The sequence below is a fragment of the Schistocerca gregaria genome, chromosome 5 (assembly GCF_023897955.1).
Source record: "Schistocerca gregaria isolate iqSchGreg1 chromosome 5, iqSchGreg1.2, whole genome shotgun sequence".
NCBI lineage: Eukaryota > Metazoa > Arthropoda > Insecta > Orthoptera > Acrididae > Schistocerca > Schistocerca gregaria.
In genome coordinates this window covers 525,813,134-525,828,201 of record NC_064924.1, presented here as the reverse complement: position 1 = coordinate 525,828,201, position 15,068 = coordinate 525,813,134, and the positions used below count along the sequence as shown (strand labels likewise).

At 38.6% G+C, this 15,068-nt stretch overlaps 1 protein-coding gene across 1 annotated transcript in view; it reads left to right on the top strand.

Moving 5' to 3' along the window:
• The window catches only part of LOC126272081 (cartilage oligomeric matrix protein), a 388,004-nt gene extending 381,305 nt beyond the window's left edge, over positions 1 to 6,699 (top strand). Inside the window, exons 22-23 of the mRNA XM_049974643.1 lie at positions 3,358 to 3,595; positions 6,035 to 6,699. Coding sequence (XP_049830600.1) covers positions 3,358 to 3,595; positions 6,035 to 6,123 — 327 coding nt within the window. The 3' untranslated portion in view covers positions 6,124 to 6,699. The remainder of the gene's footprint in view (positions 1 to 3,357; positions 3,596 to 6,034) is intronic.
• The last annotated feature ends 8,369 nt before the right edge of the window (positions 6,700 to 15,068 follow it).

Sequence of the window (15,068 nt, the reverse complement as noted above, 5' to 3'; positions counted from 1 at the left end):
ACTCCGAGTTCAAACATAATGAGATATCTTGAAAAGAATGACCTCCTCAACGCTAACCAGCATCAATTTCAAAAACATCAATCATGTGAAACCCAATCACACTTTTCTCACATTACATACTGAAAGCTTTGTGTCAAGACAGTCAGGTGGGTGCATTATTTGTCAGTTTCCAAAAAGCATTTGAGTCAGTACCACACCTATGCTTACTGTCAAAAATTCAATCATAAGGGGTATCAAGTGGAATTTGTGACTGGATTGAGGACATTTCGTAGGGCAGAAGCAGCATGTTATCTTGGATGGAGAGTCATCATCAGATGTAGAAGTAACTTCAGGTGTGCCCAAGGGAAGTGCGTTGGGACCCTTGTGGTTCATGTTATATATTAATGGCCTTGCGGGCGATAACAGTGACCTCAGACGTTTTCCAGATGACGTATAATGAAATAGTGTCTGAAAGAAGCTGCATAAATTTCCATTCAGATCTTGGTAAGTGTTGCAAAGGATGGCAACTGCTTTAAATGTTCATAAATGTAAAGTTGTGCACTTCACAAAACAAAGAAACATAGTTTACTGTTACAATGACATCAAGGAGTCACAGTTGGAACTGACCAACTCATACAAATACCTGGGTGTAACCTTTGTAGGGATATGAAATAGAATGATCACATTGGCTCATTTATGGGTAAAGCAGGTGATAGACCTTGGTTTATTGGTAGAATTCTGGGGACATGCAACAAGTCTACTAATGAGATTGCTCACAAATCATTTGTGTGATCCATTCAAGAATATTGCTCAAGTGTGTGGGACCCACATCAAGTAGGACTAACATGGGATATTGTATGTATACACACAAGGGCAGCATGAGTGGTCATGGGTTTGTTTGATCTGTGGGAACTGAGATGCTGAAGAAACTGAATTTGCAGACTCTTAAAGGCAGGTGTAAACTAACCCAAGAACATCTACTAAGCAAGTTTCAAGAACTGGCTTTAAATGACGATTCTAGGAATATACTACAACCCCGTATGTATTGCCTACATACTGATAGTGAGGACGTGATAAGAATAATTACAGCACACACACACAGGCATTCAAATTGTCATTCTTCCCTCAGTCCACATGTGAATGGAATGGGAAGAAACCCTAATAACTAGTACAATGGGACGTACCCTCTGCCGTGCACTTCACAGAGCTTTGCAGAGTATAGACGTACATGTAGATGTAGATTGCAAAGAAATTCCTCTGTAGTTGTAAACATCTCGTTTATTACCTTTGTTATGATGTGGATGTATCAAAGCCACCTTCTACCCTCTTGGGAGTTTTTCTGTTTTCCAATTTTCTCAAGCATTTTCTTTTTAAGATTTTCATGGGGTTTTAGTATTCAAGCTTATAGATCAGTTCTAGACAATGAAGAAGCTGATCAAAATTATTTTGCAATTATTTTGAAATATTCAGTGTTATATAAGCCAAATCATTGAGCCTTCTCCCACACCCCTTACTTGTTAGATTTACATTTTAATGAGATCTACCTAATTCTTTAAATATCACTTTTTCCTCCAAAGATCTACCGGAAAATGGGCTGTTTAGCAGATCATCTACACAAAACAGTTTCATATTAAATCTCTTCATATACTCGCTTTTTTACCGCCATCTAGACCATAGCATTTTGACTTACAAACATAGTAATCATAACTAAATTTAATATATCAAACAATGGAAACTCCAGGTATGAATATTAACACTTACTGCTTACTGTAAAGATGATGCTAAGTTTCAGACAGGTACACTTAAGCAACATTTACACATAAGCTTTGGGCCACAGCCTTCATCAGAAAAAGAGAAACACACATCATTAATTCACACAAGCAAGCTCAGCTCAGATGGTATCACTCCACAGTTATTCATATGATCCTACAGCAGGTGCCCTCACAAGAGGTTTTTTCTATGCAAGCATCACTTCATAGGAACATTTTATAATGTTACGAGGTGAGTAAATGACCAGTAACTACCGACAGCCTTCAAGTTATTTTTAGATTTCATGGGAAGCAGGAAAGTGAATGAGATACCTTTTCTTTCAATCCAGATCTTACATCTAAATGGAGCACCATTATTCAACAAACATTTAAATTGATGAGTCTAACCAAAGGAATCATATTGACTGTTCAGCAGTTTTGCTTCACTGCACACTTAGTGTTGGATGTTTCATCAGCAACCCAGGCAAATGGCATTAGGTGTAAGGCTCTGCCATGGCCAGCAGCAGTCATACAGCATCAGGCGTGTGCATCGGCTGCGGCCTGCTAGCCATGTCACAGTCAACATGCCTAGGCACTGGCGGCACATCAATTTTGAGCAGTGTAGATACTTTTGCTCTGATTCAGTAAGTGCCACTGCATTATTAGTCAGGTGTAACTAACACAGTAAGTGTTTCGATGCTTTCCTTCTTCAGCAAGGACAGGTTAGGTCGATCTCTTTCTTCTAGGTGACAAGACATTTGAAAATCTAGACAAATGAACCAGCTGATATAGCATCTAAAGATGCTTTTGTGGACCAAATATCATCACAGTTGACATCTTCTTGTATTTCATTTCTACACAGATGAGGAGTAAATTTACTTGGAAGTGGCAGGATGAGTGGTTGTGACCAATGAACAAGTTGTGATTTTCAAACCTATCGTTCTTTGATGGATGTCTTTCTTACTCATCTGAATACGGGAACTTCTGATTATAAATAGTATCTCCTCTGACAGAAACCACCAACAATGTCACATAACTGTGTCAATAAGTTAAAGTTTAACTAAACCTATCATATCTTGACAAAAGAGAATACACAGATTTTTCCACTGATTAGCCCTGCATTTCATGTCATGATGAGATGATACTGGTACAAATTTTTAAAATCTGCATAGTCTCTGGACTCCTTAAATTGGTGGTAAGTCTTAGGATGTTACTGAAATAGTTATTGGCTAACTACATTGCAAAGCTACTGTGAAAAATTCATTTTAGCAAGATTTTTAACTAATTTTGTAGGTTTTGTAGGCTACTGTCACACATATTCATGCATGTGCACTGGAAGCAAGAAGTGTGTGGCACATTCTCTATCAAATTGTAGCACTTATGTTTCTGTTTCAGACATTTTAAACACACTTACCTCTGTATACACTGAAGTTTCATCACAAGAACACAAAAGCAAAAAGTTAATGTATATAACAGAGCTCATCAACTTAGCACAATTTGTATAAATGAACTCCAGTTAACTAGTATGAGTTCTCTGACATCAACACCACTAGGAAGATATTTCTCCACTTACTGCATTAGAATAAAAACTTTTTCAATTAGATTATATTGTCATGGTTTTAATTAACAGGTGAAGTTATTGTGGAAAGATCCAAGAAATGTTGGTTGGAAAGAGAAAGTAGCATATCGCTGGCTGCTGCTTCACCGTCCACGAATAGGACTCATCCGTCTTCGTATATTTGAAGGAGAGCATATGGTAGCAGACTCTGGAAACATCTATGACTCATCACTAAAGGGTGGAAGACTAGGAGTTTTCTGCTTCTCTCAAGAAATGATAATATGGTCAGATCTCGTGTACAGATGCAATGGTAAGTTAAGTCAATATTTTCCTTTTATGTAGCTATCAAACAAGACAAAAAATGCAAGGAATATAAAAAAAACTTACCTTAAACATATTTAATTATATTTGCATAGATGCTTTCTGTAGCAGGAATTAATTCTGGAAACTAAATCATGTAGCAATCTAACTTATCGCTGTATTGCAAAATACTATTATTTTGTCCAGAAGTAACTTAAAGGTACTTCTTATTAAGTCAGTAGCAAATAGTTGCTTCCTCTCTCTCTCTCTCTCTCTCTCTCTCTCTCTCTCTCTCTCTCTCTCTCTCTCTCTCACACACACACACACACACACACACACTCACACACACAACACACACACACGGCACAACCAAATGCAACATGACTCCACAGCTTGATTATAGGATAAAAAGTGTTTAATGTCTGCTGTCGGAAGACTGCATTATAAACTGAACAGAAAAATGTTGATTTTAAGAAACAATGGTAAAATTGAGTTGTTTCAAGGTTGTACAGTGCACAGACTCCACTGGTGTTCACACTCAGAAACAGATCTGATGATGTGTTCTTCATGTTACCTATGTTAAATCATTATAATTTTTTTAATGGAGCCAAGTCACGTGAAAAAGCCTCAGAACAGAAGATCAAGACACTTGAAATCAAACAATAAAGTCATGGAGAGCCAAAAGCTGTTGCTTCAAAACTACAATGTGAGCAGGTGAACTGAACATTGCACTCAACCAATCAAATAAATTTGCCATACACTATTTTAATGGAAGAAACAAAAGTTTACTGATTGTTTGAGGTTAGCTTACTTCGTCAAGATTGATTTTGATGTTTGAGAAAATGTGTATAGTTTTATCAATAGTCTAATTATATGCACTGCTCAGAAAATAAGTGATACTATGAAGGAAAACATACAATTTCAGAAGTGTTGAGACAACATAAAATAGGGGTTTTCTTGGATAGTCGAAGATAATCTACAAAAAAAAAAAAAAATAGCCCAGCTAATCAGACTGGGAAAACAGTAAACTAAGACAGTCAAAAATTTGAAATGGCGGACACGAAAATCCTGAAATTGGTGGACAGCAAGGCTCCATAATATATGTCAATAAGCATTTTTAGCAGGTACTCACAAAGTAAAATCTGACTTGACAGAATTTTTGTCATGATTTAAAAATCCATGAACTTGTAATTTTAATATTAAGTAACATTGAAAAATAAAATCACTAACCCAGCTCCCATATGACTGAGTTCAGTTAGAATTGATCTGTACTCAAGACGTAACAATAATTTCCATTTTCATACAAAATCTTTTTGTTATGTTAGTCCTAAAATTAGGCATACATCCTGGAAGTTGTATGTAGATGAAAAGTTCTCAATCTGGAGTGAAAAAGACTGTATTTTTAGATCAAAAATGCATTTATTTCTCAATGTATTGTCATTTTAGGTCAACGGATTTTGTCCAGTACATAGATTCAAATACTGAAGGCCAATTATGTAAAGTCTACAAGACATTAATCTGTGAATGCATAACCTGTTAAAATGATCAAAAAGTTTTCTAGCAGCAAGTTTCCTCAGATGTGGGAACAAGTGGAGCAATAATAATGTTACAAAAAACATCATTGTGTTGATTCACCTGCACTATCTTTATGATTGCCTGCTGTGGACTCGATAGCTTTTATCAGCAAAGTGAATTCATATATTTTTGAGCTTATTCCATTAATTTAAAATTAACTACTTACACCCATCCCAACTTTTCTGTATGTTACTGAGCATAAATGGAAGTATTTGAACACTACTTAAATTCAGTACAAGTAGACAAAAATGAAATTTGTGGACTCAAAAATATTTCATGGAGATTATACTTGTAGCTGCATTTGCACCATCAAAATGACATAAAGGACGTTAAATTAAGTAACCATATGTAAGTCATGAAGATTACTGAAGGAAGTCACAGAGGGAAGACTTGAAAAGAAATGATGAATGAATGTCGTGAATAAGCCCTCTCAGCTATCAATTTTTTATGCACTTACAGACATACTACAAACCAGTCATTGAATTTTCCTGACTGTAGTAGACCAAAAGAAAATTACTTTTGATGAAATTACTCATTTTCAGATATGTCATCCTTTTTCTTGGCCCCTACTTAAAAATGTAAACAAGAATTTTGTTAGTAGCGCAGAACAGGAAGACATATGGTGGTTGGCATTATGTAAGAAAATGGAAAATGGCTTTCCTGTAACAGAAGTTAAATGAAATTAGACAAATGGCAATGGCCTCTGCTACCCCCCCCCCCCCCTCCCCAACCCACCCCCACCCCCACCCACCTCTTTCAGATTCTTGGTCCCATCAATACCTTACAACAATAAAATGATTTTCTTAGAATATCTTCTGTTATGGAGATGTGTAATTGTAATTTTCATTTAATTTCATTTCTTTTCTTTTAACAGATAATGTACCAGAGGCAATATACAGGGAACTGCCACCACGACTCCGACAAGAAGTCCATGTTGATATGAGCAGGCCACCCCAAACGTGAAGAAAGAGTGTGAAATTGTGAGATGACTGTTTCATGAGAAATAGTGCTTCAAACGTGAGAAACATAAGATTTTTCAGAGTATTTTCATGAGAAATAGTGCTTCAAACATGAGAAACAAAAGATTTTCCAGAGTGTGGAGTCAAATAATTGTTTTGTGTGCAATGTGCTCAAGATGAACTCTTTGACAGTGTTGTAAATGAAGCACAGGAATGAAGCGATTAAGCAACGCACATCCATTGCCAATTACTGATGGGACTGTTACAGTGACAAGGTTCCATGAACTAACATCAGTAATGAAAAAAAATCTTCCATTTACTGACACATAATAACGTGGAACATTCATTATAAAAAGATAAAATATTTTTATGGAAGAAACATTAAATTGTTACTAATAGCTCATATTTAACTCTGAAACCCTACAGGTATTTCTCGTGGGTAATTTATTGTCATGATTTTAAAATGGAGCATATCTGCAGAAAAATTAGTGAATGATGTACATGTGATAAATCAAACATAGTGTGCATTAACGCCTTTTTAAGGTCTTTATATCTTTCCTATAAAATTTTATTCCACCCAGTTGTCTGATACATTATTTTTGTTCTGAACCACTCTAATTTGTCAAACTACCTACCTAATCTTTTACCAAATACAGTGTTACTCTCTCTTACAGAAAACTTCAACAAACATTAGTCATAATATAAAACTTTATAAATCTAGCTTCAGATAATTTGTCCTGATATTTCCATAATAATACCCATGTTGTCTCTCTATAGCACTGGTGCCAACAATACTTGTGCTACAGTCTTTGACAAAAAAATAAATAAATAAATCTGGCTAGCCCCTCTCAATGTACCTTAGAAGCTGGTTCTTACCTCATTGAAACATGTCACAAATACAAAGTTATTTATTGTATTTTTGCAAGTTTCCACAGAAAAAGTCTATAATAAAATAAATTAATACCAAGCAATGCACATTCAATGGAAATTCAAACAGGCTTCCTGAGTTTGACTTCCATGAAGGGAGCCTTGCCAAAGCTAGTGAACTATATTTTATTACAGTCTGTTCACATTTGAAGCAAATCCATGCAGAAGGGTGTATAGACTTAATACGTGACAGTTGATCTTATTGCACATGGCAGCTATTTTTGGCAACTGATCAATTACTAATTCAGCCTGGCAAAATGCATTTGATTTTTTCTTGTAATCTCACTAAGATTGTGACAATGAGTACATTTAATTTCTTGAGTCCAGAAAGGGTGTTCTATGCATAAGCTACAACTACTCTCTTGTTTCACGCTGCAGACTGTTACTTCAGCTACCTTGTGCTAAACTGCTTAAAGGTGACATATCATCCTTAAAAGAGGTCTTCGTCCCCCCTTCTTAAATCAAGCTACATAAAGTCACAAAAAATGTTAAGAAAACCACTACTGAAGACTTTTGAAGAAAACAATAAAAACAAACTTCACTTTTAATCTAGTAAGGAAAGTTCTAACAGAATTTAAATAATTTACGAGTAAAGGAGACATTCAAAAAGCAGATGCATTGAGTCATCAATAAGCTTGCACAAAAGAGAATACAGCGGGACAGCTGTTGCTTCACGTGGGGCAAGTAGAGGAAGAAACAGGTCTGTATATACTGTAAAGACACAAACAACAGCACAACCACAACGAACTGAAGTTTATTCTTCTTTCACGTGCAAGCAAACAACAGCTGAGAACACAGACACAAACATTGAAACAATCCAGGTAATGATAAAAGACAGTTGCTGACAATAAATATAAACACAGCATGAGATCAAGTGCCTGTTGCACTGCACTTATAAAGAGGAGCGCTTGGTAAATGGTGCAGCAGATGCTGTGCCCTGCGCACAAGTCATATGGCACACTGCAAGTGGCCTTTGGTGGCTGGCCCACGCAGATGCTATCAGCAGAATATTTGAAGTGTAATTTGCCAGCACATATCTAAACACTACGTACAGGGTTGTAGTATCTTTATCTCCTTGGGGAAAGGGCACTCATCTGCTGAGGGTTTTGGGGTGACTGTTGAAACATCCACAGTATCTGCAGCGGACGCTGCAGGTGACAATGACAGCACTGGAACTGAGTGGGGGAAGAAGTGGCATGGCCATGGACACACGTGGCAGCTGATCCCTTGCAAACTACCATAAGAGAGGACTGGTGATAAGGGTGCTAATTGTATCTGGATGTCCAGTTTGTCAACATGGTGAAACTGCGCTGACGTTTCTGGCACCAGTTGCTCAGTAAGGGGCATCAGTGTGGGAGGACCTGAAGAACCATCGGGAAAGCCTGGCAGCAGACACCAGGGGAGCTGGACCCTAGAGGAAAGACGAGAGGTGGCAACATCCCCAAGGAGGGTGTGTCTGATGCCACAGCAGGAACACGCCACAAGGCTGGGACAGGTGCTAAGGGAGGAGGCAAAGGTGGGCGGCCAGCAGCCATCACTGTGGCACAAGGACACTGCTGGTCATATCAGTGTGCCACCAGCCCATCACTGGTACACACTACTGAGGCAGCAGCCTCAGCAGCTGTGGACCAATGTGGTCAGTGACCACATCCCCGAGCCAACACCACAGAGCTACAAGTGAACTGCGATGAAAGCTGTGCTGACGCAATGTTGGGGCAGCTTGAGCAGATGCAGGAGGATGGGTGAATGGTGACCGTGGAGCATCTTGGCCAGACTCCGACCCCTCACAAGTGTAAAAATGTAGGATCTCCAGAAGTGTGTCACGGTGTTGTCTGTAGAGAGTTCGCAACATTCTTCTTAACTTGAAACTCAAACATGTGGGCAAGATGTTCCACCTCACCATTACATTAGGGATGAAAAGGAGGAAAAGTTACATGGCAAATGTCTTGAGGGGCACAGGAATTGTGGAACATCTGAGATATAAACTGTGGACTGTTATCTGCCATAAGCATGTAAGGCAGCACTTCAATGGGCAGAATTTTAGAGGGGGGCCTGAATTGTAGCCATGGCTGTCATAGAAGGACATTGGATAAGATATGTGATGCTGCGGTGTGGGCCACGGGGAGAGCTTCGCCTGCGCCACTGTCTGTTGGGCAGCACAACAACAGCAGGCTGCGACAAGATACCCAATGTGCCAATGTACCAATAACTCAGTATGCGAGACCTCCCAATGTTCCTGATGTAGCTGTCAGAGCACATCTTGCCATAGAGTGACTGAGATCAGAACCCTGGACGACAGTCCATACATACCTATGAGAACGCCATCAAATACTGCAAGGCAATGAAGAAGAGCAAATAGTTATGCAAAGTATCAGAAGAAGCCAAGACAGTGTAACTTGTGATATGAAGCAATTTTACCAAAAAATTCTTGGAGTTCTTTGACATCTGTAGGGCAAAGCACAGCTGTGACAGTGGCAACATGACAGCATAAAGGCTTAACACCATCTTGAAAAACCTCAAACCCCAAATACACAATGGATGGCTGAAAAAAATGTGACTTGGCCAAGTTGCATTTCAAAAAAAGTAGTATGTCAGACCATGAACAAGGTGCATTAACTTATATAAAAGCTGTTGTGTGGATACACCTGTCATGATAATGTCATTGCAGCTTGGAAAGGACATCATAAATTGTTTTAAAAAAAGCGAAAAAAATCACCTAGGTGCTAGCCTCACCAAATGTAAGTGGTGATATTGATATAACATGAAGAGCGCATGTTAATCTAATCACGAGAAGCCACTTAGAATCCTCATCCAATGAAACCAGTAAATAGGCTTCATATAAATTAGTTTTGGAGAAAACTGGCCCAAAGCAAGTTTAGCCAATAAGTCGTCTGGACAGGGCGAAGAGCAGGTGCCAATGATAGATTGAGCACTAACTGAAATTTTAAATTCGTCACAGACGCAAAGCTGACCAAAAGGTTTTTAAAACAGTGAGTCAGACTGAGACTTGAACTTGAGACCTTTGCCTTTCATGGGCAAGGGCTTGGGTAGCTCAAATGGTAGAGCACTTGCCTGCGAAAGGCAAAGGTCCCGAGTTTGAGTCTCAGTCCTGCACACAATTTTAATGTCAGGAAGTTTCATATCAGCACACACTCTGCTGCAGAGTGAAAATTTAATTCTGTGTTTATTATTGTTTGTCACCTTACTGTCCAGTGTGGCACAGAGGCCACATTTGTATGGCAGCCACATTGTCCTCCCCGGGAACTGACTGAAGCCTGACAACCATGAGCATGAGCCAATGTAGCAATGTCACTCCAAGTGGCCATCTGGTCACCAGCAGAATGAGATACCTCAAAATATTGAGCAATATTTAACACTTCAGCAAGAGATGGATCCTCAAACTGTAGTGTCCTTTGATACACCCCCTCTCAGAAGCCAACCAAATGATGATGTCACTTACCATAGAATCAGCATAGGGATCGTGATGAGCATCAGTAACAAACTGACAATTGCAATTGAGGCTGCAGGATTCAGCCACCCAAGCCTAGTAAGACTGAGGGAGCTGTTTATGACATCAACAGAACTCTACATGCATTGCAATGACATGTAAATCAATAGTAATAATTTTACAACAGTTTACGCATTTTGTTGAATGAAAGCAACACATATTCTTGGAGCAGAGTTAACTGGCACAACAACTGGTAGGTCCAAGGAGAAGTCCAAGAAAGGAACAAAGCCTTACACATGTCTGTATTAGTGACACAAAAGCGAGGAAGTGTTGCTGAAGTCGCTTCTCGTGAGCCTCTCTGTCTCCAGCCACACTGTCGTAAGGGAAAAGAATGGCAGATAAGCCAGCGGCATTGAAGCCTACAAAGCCATGTGGGCAACAAGTTCCTGATAGCAACCTGTAAGACCCTGCTGCTGCTCGATCAGTGCTAATTCTGCAAGGTCTACAGGAGAGCTTCTGTGAAGTTTGGAAAGTAGGAACTGAGGTGACACTTCCTGGCAGATTAAAACTGTGTGACAAACCGGCAAAGGTCCCAAGTTTTAATCTGCCAGGAAGTTTCATATCAGCACACACTCCGCTGCAGAGTGAAAATCTCATTCAGGAACTGAGGTACTTGGGTCGAGTGTCTGCACCTTATACCATCCTTGTCTAAAGAAATGTTAGCTTCTTGATTTGGTAATGAGCTTATGTAAAATTGTTGGGTACATGTGTTATGAACACGGGAACCCACAGAAATTTTTCCAAGAGGGGTCAAGATTCAAAATTTGTCAATTTTGATATAACTAACACAATGAATTTGAAAATGTGTCTTGCCCCATTAACTAAATTTGACAAGAAGTATAGAAAACTTGTTATATTTCAAAATGTTAGCAATGAAACTTCCAGGTTGGAATATCAACAATGTAGGAAAAGATAGATTGCTACTTACCACAAAGATGAAATATTACATTGCAGACAGGAGTAATTAAAAGACATAAACTTTCAGCCACAGCCTTCATCAGCAAAATAAAAACACACACCATACATTCACAAAACCAAGCACACTTTAAGTGTACATGACCGCCAACTCCAGCAGCTCAGACCAGAATACAACTGTCACATGGGATGGAAGCAGCAATCTTAGTTATCTTAAGGTAGATTACTTACTCACCTAAACGGCAAGCATATTTCAATAATGCAAAGTACATCTTTTTGTGTTATTAATATTCAACAATCTCAAATTACATCCTCATATGGTTCAGTCCAGACTATTCAACAAGTTATAAAATAAAGCTAGAAAATATTAACAAAATTATTTATGCATACTCCAAAAATGTTAGTTGTAAACTGAAAGATGTTCCATTCCCTAATATTTTCTGATATCTGGTTATTGGTGATCATTTGGTTGTGTGGACTATCGTTGGCAATGTACAGGCAAACAAAGTGGGAAGTAAAGATCTGCCAGTCATAGATGAACATTTGCACTAGTTTAACTTTGAAAATGGCCACAGTACTGAGAAAAATTGTCTTGTGAACACATTACTGAAAAGCCTTTAACTGCAGCAGCCACATAAGATAGCCACACATAAAATTTTTCTCAGAGAAAATCAGCTTTAGTCCAGTAATGAGATACTTTTTGCTTGCAAAAAATGAGGCAGAAGATTTTATTTTTTGTGTATAAATAGTTGAGAGTATGTTGAATCCAAGTTTTCAACCTCCAAAACCCTCAGGACAACTTTTTGCAGTATATAAAAACACGAAATGTTGGCACTTTTTTTCAGATTTTTGCCCATTACTCGGAAACTATGCATCCTACTGAAAATGTTACCCATACCAAAATGAAAGAGCACTAAGTTATGCATCAACTGGCCCACTTAAATGTCAAAATTGGTGCAGCCATTTGGTCACAAGCAGCTGTCAAAGTTCATTCATTTTTACCAGCTTAGCTCAAAAGTCTGCTACAACATCTGTAACTCAAAAGTGGCTACTCCAAATGAAAAATGTCAAGTTATCAAAGATGTAGAGCATGAAATTTCATGTTACAAAATCATCTAGTCTTTTAGTCTCAAGCACTATTAAGCATTCATGTACTTGAAAGCCAAAGTTATTCCATTTTGTTGTTTTTCTTTTAAGCCAAAATTATTCAATGAAATGAGGCTTCCAGTGGGAAGACTGCTCTCTAATGAGCACATGTGTGTTCTCTACGTATATCTTTTCTATTTTCTTCATTTGTGTGTATTTTTATTCGTTTTTATCCATGTCTTAGTTGGTAAGAGTAGCCTTAGTTGGTAAGAGTAGATTGCTAAAATGAAAACGAAGTACACAGTGATAGTCAATAAATTTGTACACATGAGCAATAAAAGGGCATGAGAGCATTAAAAAAAACAATTTAAATAAGATATTAACATTTTATCAAATTTCAATTCCATCAAGGTCATTGGGAAGACTGCAGTAGTTCCCAATCCAGCATCCAAATTTCAGGATCCTTTGCGGCATCTTCACCACCTTCCTCATCCTCGAACATACCTTCTACCTCTTCCTTATCCTTGTCCCTGTCAAGTCCAACTTTTGGAGCGTTCTCACAAGATAAGACACAACAGTGTTTGCACACCGAGCAGCAGTTCAGTCCAGATTTGAGACACCCACATACTGCTGTGCATTTTGTTTTTCATGTGCCAGAAACCATTTTCAGTGGCGTGTATGGTGCAGCATCTTTCGTCATCGTTATGGGAAACAAGCCTGATAAGTTTCTCTTCCAACACCATTGGCATGGATCAGTTTTTCTTCTCCAGCTAAGATTGCACTTGATGGTAGCATCGCAATGAGTGCAACCTTGCTGCGTCCGATGTTGGTAGTGACCTTTCATGTTTAAAAGATTTTCTCAGGGCAGACTTTACACAAAGCTCATACTTGAGCTCACCTCAATTGGTGTAGTTGGAATTCCCATACACTGCTAAAATCAGTTGTTCTCCTGCATGTGCTACTAAGCCTTGAGAGACTGAGGTTTAACAGATTCAGCACTTTGAGGTGTGGTTGTTGCTCCATAAGGTTAAGTTCCCATTTCCTTGATCACAAAAAATGGATATGGTATCATGTCCTGTGAAGAAAGTGCTGAAAAGGGCTAATGCAGGATCGAAATTGAAAAATTACCAGAGTACCACACTCCTGCTGATTTCCCTCTTCCTGTTTTATGGAAGTACAAGTTGTTTCCTCAACACATTAAGAAAACAACCACATAAATATCCTCAATTACGACTGCTACACTTCCAGACTCAGCAACTTGAGCAATAGCTGTTTCCACAATTAAGGAATATGCACCTTCTTCTGCCAGTAGCACTTGAGTATGTCTATCCTTAAATTTTCTTTGAGCATAAAAATATAGTGTTTCTTGTTGCTCTTATTTGTGAGAAACTTCTGTGTGACTGCAGCATCTGTATATTCATCAAAAAAATATCTGATTAAGAACCTGGCATCTTTAAACGATGAGATCTTTCAGAAGACTTTGTTCTCCTTTGCGAAGCATCACTTAAGTAGACAAGAAGCTGAATGTCTTTTTCCCGATCAATGTTCTTGTCAGACTCCATAGCTTTGCTAGGAGACACTGCCATTATTCCTCACATGGAATGGAAAATATTCAACCCTTCAATCGCGCAGATGTTAAAAATCAGCATTATCAGAGATGATCTGGATAAATCCTTCACTGATTATGTGAGGATGCTCAGGTTGTGTGATCTCAAATAGGGAAACTTCCATATATGGAGCTACAAATGCAACTGCACTTAGAAGGTCAACAGTATGTCTTGATCTGAACCTTTAGTACATGAATGTACTGAGCCCAATCAATAGTGAAGATAGAAATGACCATGGCCTTACTGCAGAAATCACTGCACATGACAAAGCAACACACTTTTCCCATTTCTCTAAGAGTTCATTGTTTGTTTTTCAAAATCAACGACTCAAAGAAATGGAGCAATGATTCAGTGATTGCCGATGGGACATCTGGCAAGAAATCATCAGATGGGGGGTGGGGGTGGTATTGTGATGTTTCAGAGACTTGTGAGGAGATGTCCTCATGAAGTACATCTGCAATGGCACATACAACTCTCAGACACTCTTCTCGAGAATTTGATAGCTTGCTATGATATAAACTATCAGGCAGCATTTTATAGCCTGTACTTTTGAAACAACTGTACTCTTTATGTCTACCAACAATCATTATTTCATCATCATACTTCCAGAAGAGTCAGATTTTTATGGTCCTTACATTTTCCTCCCAGCCATTCATGATTTGATCCTTTAACTCCTGCAAAGTAAACTGGCACTCTTCAGGCTGTTTGATGTAGGAAGAAATCATTACAATTGCTTCATCTATCCGTGTGGATCCAAGACTTCCTTAGGATGTTTTCCTCCACCCCGTATTGGTGGGCAAAAGTCCCTCTGACAAAACCAATGACACTGAGCATTTTTAGCAAGGTCCTCATCACAGATACACTCCAACAATTTGTAAGCCAAGTCATCACCTCGCCTTTCAGCGA